Source organism: Talpa europaea, assembly GCF_964194135.1.
Source record: "Talpa europaea genome assembly, chromosome: 8".
Lineage (NCBI taxonomy): Eukaryota > Metazoa > Chordata > Mammalia > Eulipotyphla > Talpidae > Talpa > Talpa europaea.
Genome location: NC_140075.1, coordinates 38,035,274 through 38,061,252, shown reverse-complemented (window position 1 = coordinate 38,061,252; position 25,979 = coordinate 38,035,274). Strand labels below are relative to the sequence as shown.

Sequence of the window (25,979 nt, the reverse complement as noted above, 5' to 3'; positions counted from 1 at the left end):
TCCATATTTGCACATGCCTTCCTCGCCCTCTACCCAACCTCCCCATGCCTATGCTCTGTGCCTCTTCTTCCCTGTCCTCTCTGGTAACCAGTATATTTTTCCAGAGTCTAAGAATTGTTTTTGATGAGCTTTGCCAGTATGTATTCTTTGGTTATTCCACAGATAAGAGAAAACCATCCTCATCTGTCTGTCACTTTGTGACTTATTTTACTTGACATAATCATCTCAAGGTCCAGTCATTTGTCTCCAAAAGCATTATTTCATTTTTTAAAATAGCTGAGTAGTATTCCACTGTGTACATTTTCCACAGTTTCTTTATCCAGTGGTCTGTCATTGGGTGCTTAGGTTGGTTTCATGACTTGGCAATTGTGAATAATCCTGCTGTGAACATAGGAGAGCATACATTTTTTTTTTTTCATATTAGTGTTTTCATATGCTTTGAGTAAATACCTAGGTTTTGCTGGATTATATGGTGTTTCCATTTTTATTTTTTAAGGTATCTCCATAATGTTTTCCATAGAGGCTGTACCAAGTAACATTTCCACCACAGTGGATGAGTGTTCTTTTTTCTCCAATCCTTGCCCACATTTGTTGTTTTTTCAAATAGACCATTCTCACTGGGGTGATATATTTCCCTGTGGCTTTGATTTCGATTTCCCTTATTAATAGTGATACTGAACAATTTCTCATGTGCTTGTATGATATAGGAACTACTACTTGAATCTAGAACTTTACTGTCATTAAAATCTGTTGGAGAAATATTTACATAATAGCCAACCCTTTAAATGTAGCATACTGGATGTACATTCTTATGCATTTACTATTTGGAAGATGTTGTGCAAGAATCTAGGGGTAGAATACAAAAGATGAGATCAAAATTTTCCAGTGGGAATTTACATTAGTGTGGCTGGAAAGAGGAAGACATGTAAGCAAGTAAGTACTGTGTGCCAAATGTTATGCTTGATGTCCAAGGGGATATTACCTATTCCTTTTGGCATAAGAATGAAAGCTGGGTTATTTGGAAAAGGTTGCATTCATGCTAAAGAAAACCTTTTTCGGATGCATTTGGCTCATAGGTCTGGTTTATGGTTTAAGACTGAGCTCACCATCTTTATTTTTAGTGAGACTGTTTATTCGCTATTGTGTTTTAGGGTCCATGCCATGCAGTACAAATACCTAAGTATCCTGAAGCTTTTGCTCATCAGTAGGCTTTAGAGAGTCTGTATTTTAATTCTGCAGTTCAGAAGGAGGCTAGACTGTGATTCTTAGAGGAAGCAACACTTTTCCCAGTGTCAAGAATTTTAGTTCTTTGTTGACTTGAGCTGCTTTCAAATCAATGACCCAAATGTTAGTGGCTCCAAACTTTTATTCCCAACCACCACCTGCCTCAAGCTACTCAGTAGTAAAGTTTAAAGATTCAGCTTCAGTGTTCTATTTCACGTTCATGGAATTTGAGTAGCTAAATCTGCATGCAGCTTGCAGACGGCTTCCCCTTTCCCTTATTATAGTTGGCTGTGAAGCTCAAATAATAAACATTTAACAAGTGGAATGCTTTTTCCCTTTGGTGTTCTCAGCAGGCTTCATAAGGGACTACAGTTTATTTGGACTTAGGGGAACTGACTTCCAAGGGTTCAGTCGTGAGCCTTATGCAGGACTGGTCACCACTGCTGGCTTTTTCCCTTTTGGGAAAAAAGAGAAAATTATTTTAGCAAGCAATTTTCTCTGCTCTCTGACTTGGCTTTCTCAAGGAGTACATGATGTGCCATTTCAGTGGTCAGCATTCAGCAGGAAAAGAAATGAGGGATTTGCAATTTGTTAACTAGGCAAAATAAACATTTCTGCTTCAAGTTAGTTCACCATGTCTTACAGCACAGGAAGATATATTGTAATATATTTTATTTCTTATGTTATTGTATATCTTTTCCTTCTATTTCTATATAAATGATGTAGTTGAAATAGATGAGATCTATGTATACAAATATTTGTACCATACAGATTACATATGCAAAAGTTGTGCATTTGATAAATATGTAGTGTGTTGTAAGGTGCTCCTCTCATTCTTTTTAAACAATTTAAAAAAATTTTATTTATTTTTGTGTAGAAAAACTGAGGTGTAGTCCAGAGGTATGGGTTGGGGGTGGTGAGAGGATTCACCAGAGACAGAGTGGGGAACAGAACAGGCAGATCTACTGAAATACACTGCTAAGGGGAGCAGTGGGTGAGACAGGAGAGGTCTGCTGTGCCATGTGGGTATCTCCCTGGCCAGCTATCAAACTCAGACCAGGAGTTCCTTTTATATGTTGAAAAATTAAACCCAGTGTTCCTCTTCCCTCTCTGCATATGTGTGTGTCCATAATCCAGACGTTTTTATATTATAATATTTCATTCGAAGACACCTGAAACTGAAAACAGTAAAAATATTAACTTAGAGACTATTATTTATTTCTCTTTTAAAAATAGACTATTCTCTATTTATTTTTACTGATTAACATTGACTTACAATTTATTATTATTTTTTTAATTTTATATATTTTTTACATCATTTTTTCCTTTATAACCAAGATGAAAATGACTTACAATTTTTATTGTAATTTAGACGCATAGGATCTCCCCCTCAAGGTATTGTTACCACACCGCACATGCCATAAAATCACCCAAAGTTCTTCACTGTAGTCCATTGAGCTCCCTCCTCACTTTGTTCTGGCCCCTTCTTTTCCCCTTCTCCCTCTGGCAGCTTCAATAAAACAGTCAAATTGACATGGTTTGCTATTAGTTTGACTTTATGTGACCCATTTGGTATTTGTCTTTCTCTCTTTGACTTATTTTGCTTAGCATAATGTCCTCTGATTCCATCCCTGTTGTTACAAATGGCAAGAGTTTATCTTTTTTAGGAGCTGAGTAGTGTTCCATATTGTGTGGAACATAGCAGAGCATATTTCCCTTTGAATTAGTGGTTTTGTATTCTCCAGATAGATAACACAGGAGAGGAATTGCTGGGTCATATGGTAGATCCATTTCTAATATTTTGAGAAATCTCCATATTGTTTGCCATGCGGCCTGGACCAGTCTATATTCCCAAAGTATAAGAGGGATTTACACATCGCTGCTAACACTTGTTGTTTCTGATCTTTTTGATATGGGCCATTCTCACAAGTGTGAGGTGGTATCTCTAAGTCTTTGAAGAAGTGCTTATTTAGCTCTTCTGCCTAGTTTTTGATTTTTTTTTGATATCTTTTTTTGCATTTTATGAGTTCTTTTAGATCTTAGTCCACTGTCAGACGTATGGTATACAAATGTTTTCTCCTATTCAGTAGGGTTTGTTTTTGTTTCAGTGACAGCTTCTTTCACTGCGCAGAACCATTTTATTCTGATGTCGTCCCAGTTTATATATTTTTGGATGTGTATATAAGTAAACTATATTTTGGATAATAACCACTTAAAATTTATTGTTACAAATAATGCAATATTATTATCATAAGCATCCTTGTGGTCATCTTTACTCACATCTTTGATTATTTCCTTAAGATGTGCATATATTTGGGGCTTTTGGTCCATATCAAACAGCTCTATAGTTTACATTATTACCTGCATCATGTGACAGTATTTGTATCACTGTTCCCTGGCCAGAGTTTGTGACCATCACTTTTCCTGCTTACAATTTTTATGTAGTTATAGCCATCACTCTTTGCCCCTTGTGATTTGTTATTTCTCTAGGACTTTTTACTTTTGAAAGCCTTTGAAATTGTGAAAAACAGCACATAAAGAAGTTGCATAAAACATCAGCATACAGCTTAAATGAATAATTTGTAAAGTGAATACCAATGGAATGCCACACCAGGTCAAGAAATAAGCATTGCCAGCATTACCTAATTCCTTTTTCAAGTTGTAACCTTGAGTTAACTACTATCTAAACTGTTATGACAAATTTTCTGGGGTGTGTTTTTCTCTTGTGGCCAAATTATTCATGCCTAAACATAATAGATTAAATTTGCATTTATATCAAGGGAATGCATTAGGTGTTTCTTTTTCCTTGTTTAGTCTCATTGAACTGTATTCAATGCCATAAAATGCCATAAAACTCACCTCTTTGAAATGTAGGCTGTTTAGTATATTCACATTGTTGTGCAAACAATGTGGTTTGTTGTGGTATTTGTCTTTCTGGCAGATACCACACATCACCACAACCTAATTTTACAACATTTCAGTATCACCCAAAAGGAACCCAGTATGAATTACTAATCTATTGTTTTCCTTTACCTCTTCCTGTCTTCACAGGCAATCACTATTCTACTTTCTTTCTCTATGGATTTGCCTGCCCTGTACCTTTCACATAAATGGAATCCTATGTGATCTTTTGTGATTGACTTATTTCTCGTAGCATAATGCTTTCAAGATTCATTCATGTTATAGCATGTTATTACTTAATTGCATTTTATAGTTGGATAAAGTTCCACTTTATAAATATACATGTTGTTTATTCATGCATCAGCTGATAGACTTTCTTTTTTTTTTTTAGCAAAGTTTTTTTTTTTTTTAGATTTATTTATTTATTTATACAAGCACTGGGTACAGTTAGAAGCTTGGGAGGGTGAGAGAATTCACCAGAGCCAGAGCGGGGAGCAGAGCAGGCAGAAGGACCAAAGTACACTGCTGAGGGGAGCAGCGGGCGGCAGGAGAGGTCTGCTTGCCATGTGGGACTCTCCTCCGGTGGCTGCTCCCCAGCCACCGGGAATCAAACCGGTACTGCAGAGGCTGCGGGCAGCTTGGCAAGCCAGCGCTGAACCGCTGCACCACTGGGGAGGCCCCATCAGCTGATAGACTTTCATTTGACTTGTTTCTAATGCAGCTATGATCATTTGTATACAACTTTTTGTGTGGACATATGTTTTCTTTTTTTTTTTTTTCCTATCATATATCTGTTATCTACCAATCACCTATGTATCTATCTAGGAGTGGAGTTGTTGAGTCATAGCATAACTATGTTTAGCATTTTGAAGAATGGTTAACCTGATCTTACTAGGAAGTGTTAAAGTCATTCTCCATTTAGCATGAATATTAGCTGTGAGGTTTTTTGTTGTTTTAATAGAGACAGGTGTTCTTTAGACTTTCTTTACTCAACATTTTTTTTGTGAGACGCATGTTGTAGCATGTAGCTATAGCTCATTCGTGTGTGTGTATGAATGTGTTTATTTGTATGAATATTCCACAATATTTTGCATTCTACACTCCATATATTTTCAATGTTACTTTCTGGTATATATACTTAGAAGTATATATATAAGCAATATGTTCAGTTAATTCTATTGTATGTGTCATTCCTGGGTCAGTTTTTATTGATTGATATTTCTTCTATTTATGGTTCGTATTTTCTTTCCTGCTTATTTGCATGCCTGGGATATTTTGATTGGGTATATGCTTAGAAGTGGGTATATATGAAGAGGTGCACACGTGTGTTTCAAATTTAATGGTTGGTGCCGAAGAGATTTTTAAATTGTGCCAATTTGTGTCCTCACCAGAAGTATATAAAAGCCAGTTTTTCTTTCTCCTTGGTAACACTTGATATATCATCAGTCTTTTAGTTTTAGCCATTTAATGTATAGTGATATTTTATTTTTTACTTTGTATTATCTTGGATTATTAAGATTGAGTTCATTAAAAAATATGTCTTATGATTCTTGGTTGCTTGAGAGAGAGAGAAAGAGAAAAGGGATGGAGAGAGATACTATTTCTTGTCCTCTGTTTTTAAGTGACTTTTTTTTTGATGTGTGTATGCTCTCTCAATTTGTAGTTTTTGTTGTTTTGTTTGTAAATACCTGTTATGTGTATGAGCTTTTTGATGGTTATGTGTATTGCAGATGTTTTCTCTTAATCTGACTTGCCTTTTTAATCTCACTGTGTCTTTTGTTGAGTGGAAGTTTTTTCAACTGTGGTTGAATTTATCAATCTTTATGTTAGTGCTTTGCTATACCTTTATGCTTCTTTTAAGAAACCTTTCCTTACTTCAAGGTCATGAAATGATTCTCTTATGCTGCCTTCTAAAAGCTTTACTACTTTGTCTTGTACTTTAGTTTTTTTAAATATTTATTTATGCATACAAGAACTGGGGTGCAGGCCAGAGGTGCGGGGAGTGAGAGGATTCACTAGAAACAGAATGGGGAACAGAACAGGCAGACTGACTGAAATACACTGCTAAGGGGAGAAGTAGGCAAGTCAAGAGAGGTCTGCTGCGCCATGTGGGTAGCTCCCTGGCCAGGGATCGAACTCATGCTACAGTGGCTGCGGATAGCTTCATAGTGTTGTGCTTAACCCCTTGCGTCACTAAGGAGGCCCTTGTACTTTAGTTTTACTACCAATCTGGAATTGTCATTCTTGTTAGAGTTTTCCCTGATTATTCTTGCTTGTTTATGCTTCCAAATTAACCTCATAATTAACTTACACTGTTACTCTCATCTAGTATATTAATTTTAGATATTATAATTTTTTCTCTATATAAGTCCAACTTGGTTCTTTTTTATATCTTAAATTTCTCTCATCATGTTTATTTTTATTATAAGTAAAAAAATACCATTATTAATTTTTGGACACACTTACGTTACTGGGCATCTATGTGATCCTTTCAGGGCTTTCTTTATTGGCTTTATTAGTTCTGATTTAAAGTAGCCTTTAATCTGAGGCTAATTTGGCCCTAATTACTGAGGCAATATTTGATGGTCTGTGAATTAGGAGATCTTTCCACTATAGCTCATTGCAGTGCAGAATGTCCCCAACTCTATTCCTTTTCTGTGGTTCTTTCCCTGTCTGTGAGTTACTTTCCTCACATGTATGCACAGATCTCTGGAGCCCTCTTTCTATGTAGCTTTCCATAGCTTTCCCTCCGTATTTCCCTTCTTCAAATTCTAGCCATTTTTGGCCTCCCACAGCTGACCTCTTTGCAACTTGTTGGGATTGCTGTATGATCTTTGGACTTCTTCTCCCTGTGCAACAGCCTAGAAACATTCCGAGCAGGAAGTTGTGGCATTCACAGGGCTTACCTTGCTTGTTTTCTTCTTTATAAGCATCACTGTGCTGTGCTACCTGTTGTCTAATGTTGAAAACTATTGTTTTAGGTATTTTACTTGGTTTTCTAATTATTTTTAAAAACAGATTGATCAATCTGATCTTTGGTGTGGCTTTTATTTTTGTTACTTTTTTTCTCATTTGCTCAAATGTCCACTCAAATTTGTGTTTTAATAAAAGAGAACAGAAATTGCTGGCTAGGGCAGCTAGTGCTTACTACTCTCTTCTTTCTCTTATTTTCAGATTGTTTCTCTTGGAATTATAAAGGACATATATATAGATATATAGCATGCAGTTTTAAATAAATAAATAAATAAATAAATAAATAAATAAATAAATAAATAAATAAACCATATTAAAGTTCACAAGGCTGAACTTTTAGTGAGACAGCAGGGTAAAGCTTAATGGTCTTCCTAGGCATAAACTTATGTGCATAGGGACATGTGAAGGTGATTCCTTAAATATTCGTCATATGTCAAAGCTTACGTGTGTTATATAGGTCACAAAACTATTGCAATTCATTGCTTTTAAGGAATAAACATGCCTGATTTATTACCTAATTTAATCTTAAAAATGACAATTTCTCCATTAGCATGGTACAGCAAGAAGACCCAAATGAAGAGCTCTCCAAAGATGAGGTCATTGTGAAGCTGAAAGCAGAAGTGCACCGTTTGCTGGGTAGCAACTCCGTGAAGCGTCATCTGGTGTCTCAGTTACAGAATGATCTCAAAGACTGTCAGAAGAAAATTGAAGATCTCCAACAAGTGAAGGAGGGAAAAAGTGTCGAAGTTGAGGTTCGTAATGTTTGTAGAGTTAAGCCACTTTTAAAAGGCTTATTAAAGGAAACACAAGTTTCACATTTTTTTTTTTTTAATAGAGGCATGTTTTATTTATTTATTTATTTGTTTGTTTGTTTGTTTTCGTTTTATACATGCACTGGGTACAGTCAGAAGCGCGGGAGGGTGAGAGAATTCACCAGAGCCAGAGCAGGGAGCAGAGCAGGCAGAAGGACCGAAGTACACTGCTGAGGGGAGCAGCGGGCGGCAGGAGAGGGCTGCGCGCCATGTGGGACCCTCCTCCGGTGGCCGGGGAGCAGCCAGGGATCGAACCGGTTCCGCAGAGGCCGCAGGCAGCTTTGCAACCCAGCGCTCAACCGCTGCGCCACCGGGGAGGCCCAAGTTTCACATTTAAATTAAACCTTTGTCTTTCAGGAGTTCACTTGATTTTTTTAGAAGTAGAGTTTAAAGAAGGAAATGTAGCTTAAAGGAATATATTTTCTGGTTACTCTTGGTACGTAGTAAATGAGATGCCAATTAGGTAAATTCCTTTACTACAAATCCAAAGAAGCACTACTACCAGTATTCCAAAATCTAGTTAAATTTTGCTCAGTGAAATCCATTAGCATTTTATAAATGCAATTTCTCTAGCCCATTTTCCTATAACACCTCATTCTGTATAAGGACATGATTTATAAAGTATGGGTGTCTCAGGTGGAAGCACAGATTCAGATTACAGCAGTGCCATTAAAATCCACCTTTATATCATTCCATTAGAAACCTTACTTGATAGAGGAGGAAAATGAAGAGACGATTGTGACCCAGGTGAGGTTATGGTCTTTAGGACAATTGAAACTAAAACCATTGACTAATAAGTAGGTCAAGGTTATTTCCCCAAGTTCATGCTATCTCAGAGACCCCTAGGGTTCTGCTTTAATAGCTGCCTTTCACCTTCGTGTATTTTATAGCCCCAACTTATAGATACTCCTAGTAGAAAATAATACATTAAAAAGTTAGTAACTAAAAGGAAAGGGCAGGGGTAAAATGAATGTAGGTAATGTGGTCCTGACAGAAAAATTCTTTGCTTCCTGTTTCAGTACTGTTTTTTCTGCTGGTCCTGTGAATTAGGAGTTGTGCTCATTAAAACAGTCCCATTTAAAGCAAAGTATGCAAGATGTTCTATGGTAATTTTTAGCATAAAATTTTAATTGTGTCTACTTTATTTTCCAGAAATAATAGTGTGCTTCCTGCCCAGTCTGGTTCCTTCTTCTGTATAACTGTGTTTGATGAGGACAAGATTGGTTTCAGTGTTAACAAGCAAATGAAAATAACCTCCTTGCCCCCCAGCACATTTAACATCTTTAAATCAAGCTGTTTTAATTGTGTCCGTATGTTTCGTATAAGAATAGGAATAAAAGCTCATGTCCCAATTACTGTAAGATCAGAACTGATTAGTTGAAGTATTTTGGTTAGGGTGGCCCGTGATTTAGGAGAGTAGGACCTCTTCTGTGCTCTAAACCTTAGCACAGGTTTCACGATGCTTGCTTTGTTTTCTGTTGAAATTACCCAGGGCTGGGGCTCTACAGATAGATTTTCACATATGTGGCGGTTGATGGTTGCCATGCCTTTTGTTTCTTTTTCTTAGCCTTTCCTTTTGTGTCTATAGTTTGATTGATCAGCAGATCAAAGATTGATCAGTAGATCAAATGCAGCTCTCTCATCTTTGAATACACTTTGTTTCCAACTACTTTGTGTTCATGATTTCTCAGCAGTGTACATTTTGTGTCCTTTTTTTTTTTTTTAATCTTTATGGCTTTTTTTAATTTTATTTATTTTTTATAGTATTTTTCGTTTTTGCTCAATGTATGCATTTTCATCTTGGTTATATTCCCCATACAATTCCCACCCACCTTATTTTGACCCTAATCCCTCCTCTCCTGCACCCCCAACAAGCAACTATAAACCATTTTGTGTCTTTTGACAGCCTTTCTAGCTTATGTCTTTTCTGTTTCAACTCATTATGAAGGAATTTCTTAGGAATGTTTTCTTGATACGTATTTGCATATTTGCTCAGTAAATATATGTTGAATTAGTATGCACTTTTATTGATCTACTTACTGAATGGGAGAGAGGAAATAGTAATTAAAAATTTTTTTAAATAAATACTGAAATTCACATTTAATTTAGCCCATGGACACCATCAAACTTTGCCTTTGCCTCTTATTTCTCACATGTTATCTGATGGAGCTTTTCTGTTTAGTCTGTAAAATTAGAAAACAGACTTGGCAGCTATGTAGAGGAAGAGCAAATCATTCAGTCCAAATTTTTTTTTCTTTAGCACTAATCTTTATGGATTCAGTGAAGAAAGAAACTATGGCCATTCCTTGAGGGAACTTAGAATTTAGAGCAGCTCTATCTGATAGAAATACAATATAAACATATATAGTTTAAAACCTTTAGTAGTTCCATAAAAGTGAAAGCAATAAGTGAAATTAATTTTAATATTTTAACCCACATATACAAAATATCTTTTTAATATGTAATAATATGAAGTTATTAATGAAATGGCTTGCATCTGTGTGTGTGAAATCTGGCATGTAATTTCTTCTACATTTCAATTTGGACAAACCACATTTCAAATCTTCATAACCATATGTGGTTAATGGCTCCCATATTTAACAATACATATCTGTGAGGAGATGGACTTGCAATAAGGTTGATAATGGTTACTGAAGTGCTGTGAGAAGTTGTAACTAATTTGATGGGTGTGGAGATAGATATTAGTCAGCCTTAGTGGAGTCTTTAAGGAGAAAACATTTGATCTCGCTCCTGAAGGAAAAATCCAGGAGAAAAGATAGGAAAGGACATTTCACCTTTGAGCACAAGTAAATGAAAGGATGTAGCAAATAGCCTGGTATAACAAGGCAGCAAGGCATGTGACTAGAAGTCTATATTATTTATATACATTCATTATTTCTGAAATCTTTAATGAGGCCCAAAAAATTTAGAGGTCTCAATGTCAATATCAATATCAATTTTTAGACATAGAAATTATGAAGACAGTATGAGAGTTGGTGTATTATACTTCTTGTTTTCTTGAAGATAATGTCTTTAGTATTTTACCTATAGAAATAAATTTTGTTGTGATATTTAAGTGATCCTTTTTAAAGATCTTCATATGGGTCTTGTGCTCATGATTGCAGTGCGATAGTATGTCATAACTGAATTAATAGCTGGCCCTGAAAATCATGTCAGAGTATCAGTATGATGTTGCTTTCACTCCTAGTAAAAAAAAAACCCACCAGTGGGGAAAGAACCACAAGTGCATATTATAAAGTTCAAAAAGTAGTGGCCAAATTAAAAAAAAAAAATCTTTCTAATGAGTTGGTAAAATTTTTTAAAGTTTTCTTAATGCCCCTAAATCTGAGAAAACTAAAAGAGTAGGTATTCTTAGTTTTTGTCTCTTCTGACTGGAGTAGGAGCAGGGACATCTGGGAAATAATGTCATGTGAACATGGGAAAGCCAACAATGGTGCAGTCTCTCTCTGGAGAAAGGGAAGACTCTGCAGCTCTACACTGAACTGGGAGTCTGAGCCGAAGCCTCAGTGTGCTGTCCCCCCACAGGGGGGGGAGGTTTCACTTGCATCCCACTCCCCTAGTGAGTAGAATGAAACTTGGGCCTGGATGGTTTTTCAACATTGCAAAAGAAAACTCAAGAGTCTGGGTAAATAAAACCAGCAAGTCCACTAGAATAGGTACTTAAAAAAAAAAACTTTGTGACCCTCTCAATGAATAAAGAACTCATACAAATTGGTAAGGAAAACAGGAGGTAAGAGGGAAATGTGCAAAGCCACATGAACAGGCAAACTTGGGAAGATGAAAAAATAAACGAACACTAATGGTGCATAAGAGGCTTTCCTCCAATGCAATACAAGAAGTGCAAAGGGAAGCAGTTGTTCGGGGCCCTTTTCCCCATCCAAGACAATCTGTACTTAGAGTCACTACTGTTGGAGGTAAAGTGAGTGGGACAAGCTAAGTACTCCCTGACAGTATATATTTGTATGACCTTTGTAGTAACAACTTGTCAGAGTCCATCATGAGTCTTAAAAAATTGTACATATTAAATAAAATATGTATCTGTCAGGCAATACTGATTATATAAATAAATATTGAAATAAAATAAATGCTAAATGTAGTGGGTGAAAAAGGCTATTTGTATAGACTCAAAGTATCTCATAAGAGCATTATTAATTACAAATTGAAAAGTAGTAACTTTATATGGAGGTCAGCATATGCTGACCACACCTTCATTAATTGATTAATTGATCATCGCTAGTGATGAGACATATTGATGTCATGTGTCTCCTGAAAAGCTCACATATCAGTTCTGTGGAATTCAAGCCAAAAATGCATAATCTGAATTTACTAATGAGCGATATCAGTAAAATCCAAATGAAGGATATCCTACGATATAAATGGTTGGTACTCTTCAAAAATGTCATGCATTTGAAAGTCAGAGATTGAAAAACAGTCCTCAATTGGAGAAAACTAATGAGATGTGACAACTAAGTACAATATGAAATTGTAGATTGGATCATGAACCATAAAAAGGAAAATAAGGAAAACTGGAAATTTTTGTATCAGGGCTGTGGATCAGTTAAAAGTATTGAATCCTAGTTAATTTCCTGGCTTAGATCAGTTAACTGTGTTTCCACTGGGGAAGGTGGTGAAACTATACAGAAATTATTTGTGCTGTATTTGCAATTTCTTTGTAAGTATGAGCTTATTTCAAAATGAATACTTAGAGAATTTTTTAATAACTGAAAAAATTTTGACCTCTTTTGAATATTTAGACTGAAACAAATATCTCAGAAAAATCAACTAATCAATTGTGGCCTGACTCTTCTACTTCTGACATGATGGTCAAAGACAATATTCTGCAACTGAAAAATGAAATTCAAGTTTTACAACAACATAATCAGGTGACTAAAATACTTCCTTATTTGTGAGAATTTTTGTATCCTCATTAGATTCAAAAACTGCATGAGACTTTTTGAAAATACACAGACAATGTGAGATAAACAAGTAAGTATATTAGTAGATGATTAAGGATTCTAGTTATTTCTCTTTACTAGTATGTGGTAATAATTTCATCAGAAGGTAAGTTGGTGTAATCTAGTTTCCTCTCTGATATAGTAGCATGGGTGATAAAGGTGTTCTTTCCTCCATAGCTGGCCCTTGATCCAAATGGAAAACCGTGCTTATTTAGATGATTGCTGAAGGTGATTGAATTCTAGGACTATTTTAAGGCATCCATTAGCTATACTGTGGCTAAATGATTTCCTTGCATATATTTCAAAATAAATGCAAAATGCTAATCCGTACTCTTATCAGAAAGTCTGTGCTTTTATCAAGGTATGAAGAAACTTTTTCCTTTTGTAGAATTATGAAAATAATATAATGTCAAATGTTAGAATAGCAATACATCACAGGATGTTTAAAAATGAGATTAGACAAATCAATGCTAATGATGTTTATTTCCTCTAACTATCTTATTTGTTTGTATTTAGGAGCTTAAAGAAACTGAAGAAAAACTGAGAAATAAAAATCAACACTTATGTAACCAAATGAGACAGATGGTACAAGATTTTGACCGTGATAAACAAGAAGCTGTAGAGAGGTATGTTCTGTCCAGAAGCCTAATGCCCTTCTTTCTTCTCCCTCCCTGTGTATCTTCTCAAGAAGGAGTCACGAGAAATGATTATGTGAACCCTCTCTGTTGAGATCTTGGATTGGAGAAAGTGAATCCTGGCTTCTCAAATTAGAATTTGGAACACGTTTTCTATAGAAATGATGTCATGTAGTTGCTGGGTTCTATAGCACCATTAAAACTGACGTTCCCAGCAATAATATAGCTTAATGCTTTTTTAGAGGCTTGTCAGGGGAAACTCTTCTTTATAAGGAAGAAATCTGTGAGAGAGGGAGCATGTCTCCCAAATACGAAATCATAAATTTGGAAACAGACTTTTGGAACATAACTTACTTGTGAGTGGGTGCTGCTAGTATTTGTACTTAATATAGATGATTGGGAAATATAGACCTGTACACTTCATTATTCCAGTTAATTTTTTCTTTAATCAACAAGACCTCAATCATTAGCTTTATTTTAAAGACTGGGGTGTTCTCACGTCCAAGGAAATACTTGAAGAAAGAAAATTTGAAGAATTCTTAAATAAAAACATCTGCTGTATATTATTACTACTTTTGGTTGTAAACCTTTATTATAATTTATATAGAGGGAAGAAGTGGGAAGGAAGGAAGGGGAACCATGTATCTAGTAATGTGGGTACAGCCTTAAAGTAATGTTAGGCAACTGCCATCGTCCATTGTCTGTTTCTAGGTGTGAGAGGACTTACCAGCAGCATCATGAAGCTATGAAAGCTCAAATACGTGAAAGCCTGTTAGCAAAACATGCTTTGGAGAAGCAGCAGCTCTTTGAGGCTTATGAGGGGACTCGCTTGCAACTTAGGTGAGAATAAACAAGCTTAATTGCCCTACAAGCTGTAGTGATAACATTCCCCTACTCCATAATTTAGAGGAAAATTGTTTGTTCCGCAGCCCTTGTATTTTTTTGTGGTCATTTAGTTGCTGGTTTTGTATATCCAAGGTCTGACTTAGACAAGATGAATAAGGAGATGACTGCTGTGCAGGAATGTTACCTAGAAGTGTGCAGAGAGAAGGATAATCTCGAATTGACTCTCAGGAAGACCTTTGAAAAGGAGCAACAGACTCAGGAGCAGAAGGTGCAGTATAAGTTCTTGTTGCATTGACTCCATTTCTTTGGCCTCATTGTTGGCATTTAAACTAGTGTTCTTGTTCTCTTGTGAAATGGGAAGGCAGAGTTTGAAGCCCCTTTGCTTCTATCCCACTAACAGAGTTCACAAAATACAGTAAATACTGAAATGATTATTAAAACCTTAGTAAAAATGACACGCAGAAAGGAGAAAATAGATTTATTCTCAGAGGCAAAAATAAAGTCCTAAAAATAAGCAAAAGTGGACCTGAGTCACTTAGAGTCTGAAACCTAACGATCTTTTTTGCATTCCTTTGCTGGCTTCTTACGTGACCCTGCGTAGTCCCTTGAGACATTTTCCTCTGACTCATTTCCCTTTCAATACCTAATTGGTATTTACTTCTGGGGAGAAGGGCAGATCCTAGCCTGAGTCTCATGATAGGGAAGGTGGTGCCACACAGGCTGTGGAGAGAAAGGTCGCAGGGTTAGTATGACCTCCTTCAGGAAAACATTTTTTCAGGGAAGGTGGAGAGGCTCCAGTCCGCTCTAATCCTGCCTGAGTCGTCCAAGTGGCCATTGGTGAGAGTCCAGGAATAGACTCACATGTAAACAGTTGTGCCGCCTCCTCTCTTCCCTGTTTTGGCCTGAGCCCCATCCAGATACATATGACTTTTCACCTGGGACCAGCTTGCAGACCACAGGTGCAAAGCACCTGCATCAAGATTAGAAAATGTTTTTAAAAGGCTTGAGTAAATATTCTATATTGAGGTTTCTGAAAATTTTATTAAAGCTAGTTATTGCTACTATAGACTCAGAAAGATTGGCAAAGAGCAGGTGAAGAAGAATTTTGTACTTTTAATATTTTGGTTGATTGATTTTGGATAGGTTAATATAGTTAAAAAGCAAATACAATATGTTACCATGTATACATATCATCTTGGAGAAAAAGCTTCTAAAGGGAGCTGTTTTAGTTAGTGCTGGCAGTATAAAAGTTAGAAGGAATCTTAAATTACCTTGAAATTGAGGACTTAATTTTCAATAAGGGTTTAAAAGTTAAAGTAGAGAGAAGACCTTTAGTGTGATTGTCTCTTTTTTTCTTGTTTTTAAAAAATACATATGGGCAAAGACCCACTGAACACAATTCTCTGCAAAAGCTTCAGCAGCAAAACAAATGGCAATTAAAAATGCTTTATTGCTTGCAACCAATCTAGCATACGTTCTACACAGCTTTTTTGATATTTTCCTATTACTAAAGACAAAATATGCTTAGTATAAAACTGAACTTGGTCATGGGAGTAAGGCTATAAAGCCTTATAACTAAAAAAGTTCCCATTGCAGATTTTTAAAAATATGGTTGTGACTAGAAAAAAAAATACATAAATTAGCAAGAATGTAAGAGCTGTTCTTTCAAGGAGATCATTCTTTCCAGGAATCTATTTTCTAGTACTTTTAAAAACATTAATTTGCTGTAAACTTGGATTTCATAATGGGTCAGTGGCAACTAATTGCTGTGCTCGACTCATATTTTGGCTTATGACTGCTTTTGCACTGTTGCAAGAAGGAAATTGAAAGCTGCTATTTGGCCAATCCAAAAATCTGAAAGGTTCTATTTTTTCCTTTAAAATTTAAAAATTCTCATATGTAAAATTAACTTTTTCATCTATAGTTCTATACATTTTCAACATGTATAGATTGATGAGGATGCAGAAGAGTTTCAATATCCTAAAACTCCCTTGTGTAAGTGCTATCCCTTTGTAGTTATGACTCCTTCCCCCCATTTCAAGGGCCGGCATATTTAAAGCATTAAAATTTTAATTCTTTCTCTGGGAGTTATTTACTTTTTTTTTTTTTTTATTTAGACTTACATAAACCCTTTATAAGTCTTGGTAGTCTTTAAAAACTAGACAAACAGAACTTATTTGAGTTTAAGAGACTTATTGAATTTAAGGGTCAGAACAGAACTTATTTGAATTTTAAAATAGACTTATTGAATTTAAGAGTCAGAACAGAATTTATTTGAATTAAAGAGACCATCCTCCTGTGGTAGGAGGTATAGCAACCAATCTGTTTTTCTAGGAAATGTTTCACTCCTGAGGGAAGGACTTATTAAACTGTGGAGTAAGCAAGGAAACTTTTGGGGTAACCCTTTTCTGCAGGACATAAGCAATTTTTCCCTGTGGCTGACCTTCAGATGAGAAATTTAGTCTGTATACACAATTTGTAAGACAGAAATACTAAGAGTCCAAGACTGCAGGACATAAGCAATTTTTCCCTGTGGCTGACCTTCAGATGAGAAATTTAGTCTGTATACACAATTTGTAAGACAGAAATACTAAGAGTCCAAGGCTATATTTTCCTGTTTCATGTCTTCTTTTCTGAAACTCTTAAGTCAAGCTGTGGGTCAATTCAGAATTTTAAAGCTTTTGTTAACATATAGAACTTGCCTCACATGTTAACATGGCTTGTTCAGAGAAAAGGGGAAAAAAAAAATCACTTACACAGAATCCTTCAAACTTGCAGGCAAGGCGAAGATGATAGATATTCTCATTTTTAATGGTGTTCCTCTACACATTAGAATTTATTTATACATTTTAATATCCACTCAGTCATTCATTAGTAGGAACCTTTTTTTTTCCTGTTTAATCCCTACAAATCAAGTTTAAATATTTTAAAACTATCTAAATATTTCCTTCCCTTTAATGGTAAAACTTTCTGAATTGAGTATTTCTACAGCATGTTCAAATGGCAGATCCTTAAAGGCCAATAAATGTATGACTTTTTCTCTAAAAAGAAAGGAAACAAGGTTTTCCTCACCGTGGTAGATTGTATTAGATGACCACACATTCTTTCCATCCCTGAATGTGTGTCCCTGGCAATGGAACTTTGTAGCTACCCTTTGTAAGACGTACAGTCTGTTTCTCATCTGTTGAATCTGATCTTGGCTGCATGACTTATATTGGCCAATGGGTCTTTAGCAAGTATTATGCAAAAAAAGAGGCCTAAGAAGTATTGATGCATTGGGTCTTACAAGCGTGATGCCCTTAGGAACACTGTGATTACCCACCACCATGAGAATGATGGGGTGTAACCTGCTGGATGATGACACATGTGACCAAGTACAGTGAACCTGCAGCTAACTAGACTTGTGAGCGAGTCCATTCTAGACCTTATAGCCCAGTTGCCTATAGATATCAGCTGAGTTGGCTTAGACCAGAACAGCTACTTTCGTAGGCACCCAAGGTAACTGACATACTCATAAACACCAGGAAAATTAGTAGCAATTTTCTGCTGTAGGCCAAAAGTAAATGTGGGTATGTGTGGAAACAGTTCCTGAAGGACACACAATTTGGGGATTCCTTCCTCAGTCAAAAAAATGTGATGTGACACTGGACAACTTCCTCAACCATGTGACTGAGACCATCCTATCGTCTTAGTATAACTGTGATCCCCTGGACCTAATTGTGAAGAAGTGGGTTCCACAATCACTGGAAATTTGCCAAAATCATGCAACTCAAGCAGAGCTACATTCTTGCCATGTATAGTGGTAGAGAGGCATAAGATGGCATTTAAGACAGGAATGCTAAGATCAGCTATGAACCAGAAAAAAACAACAGACAACTAGAGTCATGGGTTAGAAATAATGCCAAGAGATGCAAGCTGAGCGCCTGTGGCTGCGCTGCTGGAACTGGGTCAGGTCTGCTGCTTTGTTTTGTCATTTGTTGATATCAGTGTATGATGATGTCTCATGGCATCTCAGTAGGACTGCCAGAAAACCACTTAAAATTCTCAACCAGAAATACTCTCATAGTTAATTTTGATCCTTGAATAGAGGTCTGTCTGCAATAATGTAAAAGAATGCCAGGGATTCTTCAGACCATCTGGGTTCCTAGGCCAAATAGTGAATATTGTATTAATTGTTCAAATGATTAAATTTCAAAGGACATTTGATAGTTCTTATTCAATAATGCTTTAGTAGTTTGATTTAAAAATTTCATCTTTGATAATGGAACACGAACTAAGCTGGATTTATCACAGGATTCTAAGCTTTTAGGACAGAACGATAGACTCAGAAATGTAAATATTTCCTTGGCTATGATACTTGAGGGGTATCAGGATGAGTGGGCTATAATAGAAATATCAGCTTCACATTTAAAAAATGTATTTGTTCTCCTGAAAATATATTTGTTGTATTAGATATTTATATTTTCATATAGCCATCCTTAGATTTTAAAAAAATCTAAGCGTTTAAAATGTAAGCAGGCTTTTACAAGACAGTTTACTCAACCAATAGAGTTATCATTTCAGAAGATCACTTGTCTCTATTACTTGCATAGAGCCATTATTTTATAACTTTAACTTGGAGTCTATTAGTACTGTACAAAGATATTTACTTAAATTTTATTTAAGAAAACTAGTGGAGGAAAGAGAAGAACATGTAAACACACTGTGGGTAGAACTTGAAGTATTTAGTATCCTAACTATTTAATAAGAAGATTCTAATATGCTCAGTAAGAAAACTTGTTCAGGTTATTCAATTTTAGGTTCAATAGTTAGACTTAATTGAATGCCTGTTTTGTGAAAAGCCTATTATTGACCGAAAAACATCTTAATAGCAAAAGTTTTCCTTTTTTAAAAATTGTCATGGCTCCTTTGTAGTGATTATGTCAAGACTTCCAGAAGAATGTATCTTGAGAGCAAGATAGCTTGACCTAATAGTATACTGGTATCATTCATGTGATTTATGTCATGTTGATAAAATCAAAGAGTAACTTTCAGGACTTAATTGAAAAAATATTTTCATTCATTAAAATTTTAAACCTTTTGTATTCACTACAATGTCTAGATGGTTTTCAGACACAGCTTTCTCTATTTGTTTTTTTTGACTAGCTATTGATTTTAGTTTTTTACTTGAGTATTTTTCTTATGTGAATTTACTTCTGAAAACAGATCAAACGAGAACTTATCCAACAGCTTGAAAAGGAGTGGCAGAGTAAGCTGGATCAGACTATAAAGGCAATGAGAAAGAAAACCTCAGATTGTTGCAGCCAAACTGACCAAGTAGCCACCATTGATGCTACTTCCAAGAAAGAGATGGCAATCACAGTAGAAGAGCAGAAACGAAAGATCCAGCAAGATTTAGAGCAAGAGAAGGAAATAGCAATCAAGGAGAGCTTGAAGGAACTTGAGCTTGAATTGGAACTCAAACATTGTGCCAATATTGCCAACCAGGTAATAGGCAGGTTTATTATAGTAAAATTATTGGAGCTGCCTATTAATGAAAACCTATAAAATGCTATCTCTGAGCAAATCTTATAATTTAAAATATTTGTACCTTCGAGGGGAGAGAATCTTCATCATTTTTCTTAAAATATTTATTATATTTCTGTCACAGTCTTGTCACCCCTCAGGTTTTCAAAATGCTTGCGCCTCTAGGTTGGTCTGAGCATTAATATACCCGAGATTAAAAATAATGGTTTAATAATAGAATGAAGCACAATTTAATTATGAATCTTTATCTCATTTTATAAAAAATATTCTACTAAGATAGTTACAGATAAGCACACCTAAGGTGAATAAGTTATCTACCAATATTTTTTGTGAAGATTTGCAGAAATGAATCTGTCAGCATGCCCCTTAAATGGGACTTTGTCTATAAATCTCTTCTGCTGGCAAAAAGGGGTTCCCTTGCCTTCGCTTGGAGGTGCTCACAAAACTAGCCCCCTTAAAGCTGGGGAAACTTGCTTGGTTTCCAGGAAATGTCTTAGTGAGTCGATGTCATTCTAGTTAACAGAATAAGAAAGTTATTAGTTTCATCTATATTCTCAAATTATTTTGTCTCAGGATGCCTTTATACCTTCCAATACTGAGGACTCTAGAGAGTTTTGTTTCCCTGGATATATCTGTTTACTGTTTAGGAAAATATAATAAATTTTTCAACAAGAATATTCAAACATTACATTGGCTGTGAGAGCAGTGACACATCACTTAACATGCAGCCTCTGGAGACCTGTACTGTCAATTCTTGAGAGAGTAGGAGTAGAAAATAATCTGAATATTATTATTATTTTTTTAAAAAGCAATTCTTTTTTTATTTTATTTTATTTTTTTTTTAAAGATTTACTCGTTTATTTATAAAAGCACTGAGTACAGTCAGAAGTGCGGGAGGGTGAGAGAATTCACCAGAGCCAGAGCGGAGAGTAGAACAGGCAAACTGACAAGTACAGTGCTGAGGGGAGCAGCGGGTGAGACAGGAGAGGTCTGTGCGCCATGTGGGACCCTCGGCTGGTGGCCGGGGATCAAACCGGTGGTGCAGAGGCTGCGGGCAGCTTCGCAACCCAGCACTCAACTGCTGCGCCACTGGGGAGGCCCTGAATATTATTTTGAAAGTAGTTTTGGCCTCACAGACTACTTGACAGTGTTTCTATCCCTCAGAGGTCCTCAAAATCCTTATTTATTATAAATTTATTATTTTAGCTCTAACACTTACTACAAAGTCTTTAGATAGTACCTTAAGGAGGTTTTAAAAAGTTACTCAGCTTGGACCTCCCTGATGGTGCAAGGGTTAAGTCTCAGGAGTATCAAGCTCTCAATAGCCACTGCAGCAGGAGTTTGATCCCCAGCCAGGGAACTAATCCACATGGCACAGCAGACCTCTCCTGTCTTGCCTGCTGCTCCCCTCAGCAGTGTATTTCAGTAGATCCATCTGTTTGGCTCCCCACTCTGCTCCCCCCTGTACCTTTGGCCTACATCCCAGTTCTTGTATGCATAAATAAATAAAAATAAATCTTAAAAAAAAAGTTACTCAGTTTTCGGTAAATACTTGAAATTCTGCTTATTTGTTAAATTATTCTACATGATTTTATGGGCCCTTTAAGGCATGGAAACATAGGCAAATATATGTGATGGTGTCAAGGACATCTTCATTTAGTTAAGAAAATCATTTCCTGAAATGGTTACTATAACGTTTGAGCAGAGTGAAGACAATATTCTATAGACAAAAAGACATATTTAAGGGGCTGCTTTGGAATTTATGAAATTATAGATTTTGTGAAGACTAGCATGCTGTAGTAGAAAGAAAATGTTCAAATTTTTAGGGAATGTAAATTTCTATAGTTTTATCTTTTCCTCATATTTTTAACTTCTCTGGAATTTACCTATAAATGTAGTTAGCATTTTAGTGAGAAATGCAGCCTCTCATGTCAGCGCAGTGTGTGTGTGTGTGTGTGCGCGCGCATACATTTATGACCATGTTATAATCTGTGACAGATTTACAACCAGATCACCCTCATAATTTATCAAGTCTTACATTTTTGCCTGAACTGGTATCACCCTCATTCTTTAGTCACAAAATCCATCTTGACAGCAGGAAAATCTGCCAAGTATAAGGCACTAAATAATAGTGGTGTGTATAAGACTTTCTAAATAGTACTGGCCATCCGATAAATTTATAGATTCCCACCACCTCCCATAACATTTGCATGGGACAGTATGGGGAATTTAGAACAGAAGGATTAGAATCCACTATTTGGGATAAAATGGGGGTACTTGAAGTTAGTATAACGAATGTGATACAACACGGTACGAAATGCCTATGAAATCATAGTTGTCATTTGCAAATGACATCTTTTAGAAATTTTACACCTCACTTCTTTTGTGCTACCCCGCAGGTAGAAATAGCTGTGCAGAATGCTCGTCATCGCTGGCTGGAGGAATTGCCTGAGCTCGCAGAATATAGAGCACGCGTAAGAGAGGAACAGAAGAAGTGGGAAGAACAGCAAGAGATCTCTGTAGCCAAAAGGGTAAGAGCTCTCCGGGAAAGAAGCTTCAGGAGGGCCTCCCTCCTGACTTCTCTCATCTCAGTCCCAGGAATTCTTAGCTATTCACAAGAGTTGTCAAAGGATTGAATATAACAATGCATGGTAAAAATTAGCTTAAGGCCTTATTAGCAGTATCTGTTATCATCATCAAGTTGTTCAAGGAGAGAAAATATATTTTAGGGTCTGGAAACTCTCATAATCAAAAAGATAACCTTAATCATGAAACTCAATCTCATTCTGTCTTGCCCTATCTGTAGGGGAAATTAAGAACAGGTGTTTATCTGTTTATTGTTAGCTATGTGATATGCTTTCACGAGCTTAAAGATTGTTTCTGTGCTGTGTCTCTAGGTATGTAACATAATCTTGATAGTTTATTCTCCTTTACAAAGATGTCATGTTCCTTGACTAGAAAAGTTAGATATAACCCTTGTAATCTTCCAACTTAAATTATTACTATAAACCAATTCAAATCAAAATGCCAATAAGGTGAACATAGCTTTGAACTTTGACACAGTGATTTTGAGATTTATTTGGAAAACTGAAAGGTCTACAAATTTTTTAAGGGTTCTGGAAAAGAAGTAGTAGTTTAGCTCTAACACATAATAGAATATTTTAGAAAGCAACAATTTCTATAGTGAACAGTCACTGAAAAATAGAATTGCTTTTTACTTAGTACTATGCAGACTCAGAGATAGGCCGAACTATGAATAAAAGCTTAACAAATTGTTTCAAAACAAAATAATGAAGAATTATTCCACAGTAGGCTTATAGCCAGATAGCACTTTAGAAAAATTAATCATAATAAACTCAAGCATCATAATAAACTCTAGACATAATCATAGTTTTCATGAGAAGTCCAAATAACAAGACCAAGAAGACATTTATACCAGTATTGGAGACATGCAAACTAACAAGTTTGTCTTATGTATACATCCTTTTTTCTTAATTGTGATAAAATATTATTATTTTATTATTTTATCACAGTGTCAAGCAGACACTAGTCTCTGGCTGTCACAACCAAAATAATGTGTGTAACAGGCATTGGGAATGATGGAGAGATTGTATTTATGTTATGCCACAAATTATTTAAGGAAGCAGTTCACCAGAAATAAAAAAAAAAAAAATCTGTATTTTTCACAAATTACTTGGTAGTACATGGCTGTTCATTTCCTTGTTCTTTATAACTTTTAGGACACTGGAATGTTTCAGAAGGAAATTTAAGAAGGAGCGAGAAAGAGGAAGGGATGGTGGTGTGCATATACGTCTCAGAGCTCATAAGTCAGGGAAAAATAATAAAAACTGGGTAGAATATGAGAAATAAAATAACAGGAGATCTTTCGTTAAGCTTTTTTTCTGAGAATTTTTTTCTCCTAAAAAATCTTTCCTTCCACTCAGAAGACTAGAATATATGTGAATGTAGAAATATAGATATAATAAGCCATGTATTGCTTTTTAAACATAGCAGGCATGATAGCCACCTGGAGGGTCTAAGGCAGATTCCTGGGCTTTACTCCTGGAGATTCTAGTTGGTAGGACTGGAGTGAGTCCTAAAAAGTTGCCTTTCTAGTAGACTCCCAGGTGATGTGACATTGCTGGTCTCTGGACCACTCTAGGGTATGAGGAGCACTATGCTAGGTAATTATTCAGTCACAAAATATACTGTTAACATGTTGTACATTCTTCCTCCAAAACCAAGGTGGGGAAGGACCCACCTTTCATAGAATTAGCTGGAGAGTTCTTGTGTGATTAGAGTGAGCTGTCAAGATCTCTGAAAATTTGGCCCATTTCCAGAGTCCAGAAGGAGTAGAGTTGGCTCAGTGGTTCCCACACTTGGTGTACATTGGAAAAACTTGAAGCTCTTAAAAAAAATACTGTTGCCTTGCCTCTATCCTCAAGCTTTATGTTTCTGTTGGTATAAGATATGGTGTGGCCTAAGTATCAGGGTTTTTAAAAGCTCCTCAAATGATTCTAATGTGCAGCAGTGTTGGGTACCACTGAGTCATTTAATACTTTGAAATTCTCCTTGTAGAACTTCATGTGAGAGCATATGTACTTTTGGTGAGGCAGGGTGGGTCATCCAGATTCCATGGGATCTACCGCCTCCACCCATGGCTTCCAGTAATGATTTCCAGGCATCCATTGTGATATGACCTGCTTTCCCTAGACTCATTCTTTAAACGTGTTTCAAATCACCACTGAATTATTCTGCTGGTAACAAGAGTCATGCTGTCAATTCCTCTTTAAAACTCATTAGACTCCTTCAGTAAATTTAAAATACATGTGTTCAGTAATATTGAATAGAAGAGTATAACATGTTTAAAAATATGTATTGAAGATGTTTTCTATAATTAATAAATTAGTAAGCAGCCTGTCTTAATGTCCAGTATAAATATTGATTAATAACAGTCACCACTGTCTAGATCAAAGCAGTTCTTTTAACACTGGTATTCTTGTGATTTCCTTGAATTGTGTTAGGGAATATTAGAAGTAAAAGGGATTCAAGGTCATTATCCAATCTGCTCATTACATAGAGAAAGATAAAGTGTAAAAGAGAGTGACTTTTCCAAGACCATCAGCCAAAAATAATAATTTCACAAAGTAATTATTGAGCCCTGTTAGGCTCTGGGTTATTTTATTTATTTTTAAGATTTATATTATTTATTTATGCATATCAGAGCTGGGTGTAGGCCAAAGGTACAGGGGGTGAGTGGATTCACCAGAAATAGAGTGGTGAGCAGACCAGGCAAATAGACTGAAATACACTGCTGAGGGGAGCAGCAGGTGAGACAGGAGAGGTCTGCTGCACCATGTGGGTAGCTCCCTGGCCGGGGATTGAACTTGTGCTGCAGTGGCTGGTGATAGTGCTGAGACTTAACCCCTTGCACCAACAGGGAGGGTTTCTGGGCTGTTTTAAATGGATTATTGTTTTTGTTATGTAATTCTAAAACAACCCTGTCAGGTGGGCATTGTAATTATACCCATTTTTTAGATGGGGAAACTGAGGCTCAGAAGTTGAACAGTGAACCCTTGGCCCCACAGCTGGTTGTTAATCCCAGCAGTTCCTTTCGAGAGTCTGCCCTGTGAAGCACTGTGCTAGGGTGCCCAGTCATCACTGGCAAAATTAGAACTAAAGCTCAGGATTTATGACTTCTAATACATACCTTTGCTTATGTATTCTTTTCTGTGATCTACCCTGTTATTCTATTATGAAAGGAAATTAGATTAATGGAAAATCCTTTTCTGTTTGGTATTGTCATTTAATGAACTATTCTGACCACTAAAATTGCATTAAAATACAGCTGTTTGTCAGCAAGTAATTTCGCAGGTGTGTATTATAGTCCTAAGTGAGATTTCCTTATGAGACTGTTTGCTTTATGAAAAAGATACCCCATTTCTTGGGGGCCTAGATCAAATCAAACCTATCTATATAAGAAAATTATATGCATTTTTTTCTAAAATTAATACTGGAAATGAACTAACAAATCACATCACAAATAACTGAGACTAAAAAATATAGTGGTTACTAGAGGCAGAGGG

General features: G+C 36.1%; 1 protein-coding gene across 1 annotated transcript in view; it reads left to right on the top strand.

Moving 5' to 3' along the window:
- Window positions 1-25,979, top strand: part of CEP152 (centrosomal protein 152) — a gene marked incomplete at both ends in the record, with an annotated part of 69,950 nt that overhangs the window by 26,986 nt on the left and 16,985 nt on the right. Inside the window, 7 exons of the mRNA XM_084240150.1 lie at window positions 7,649-7,850; window positions 12,686-12,814; window positions 13,403-13,512; window positions 14,233-14,361; window positions 14,500-14,635; window positions 19,573-19,854; window positions 22,293-22,424. Coding sequence (XP_084096276.1) covers window positions 7,649-7,850; window positions 12,686-12,814; window positions 13,403-13,512; window positions 14,233-14,361; window positions 14,500-14,635; window positions 19,573-19,854; window positions 22,293-22,424 — 1,120 coding nt within the window. The remainder of the gene's footprint in view (window positions 1-7,648; window positions 7,851-12,685; window positions 12,815-13,402; window positions 13,513-14,232; window positions 14,362-14,499; window positions 14,636-19,572; window positions 19,855-22,292; window positions 22,425-25,979) is intronic.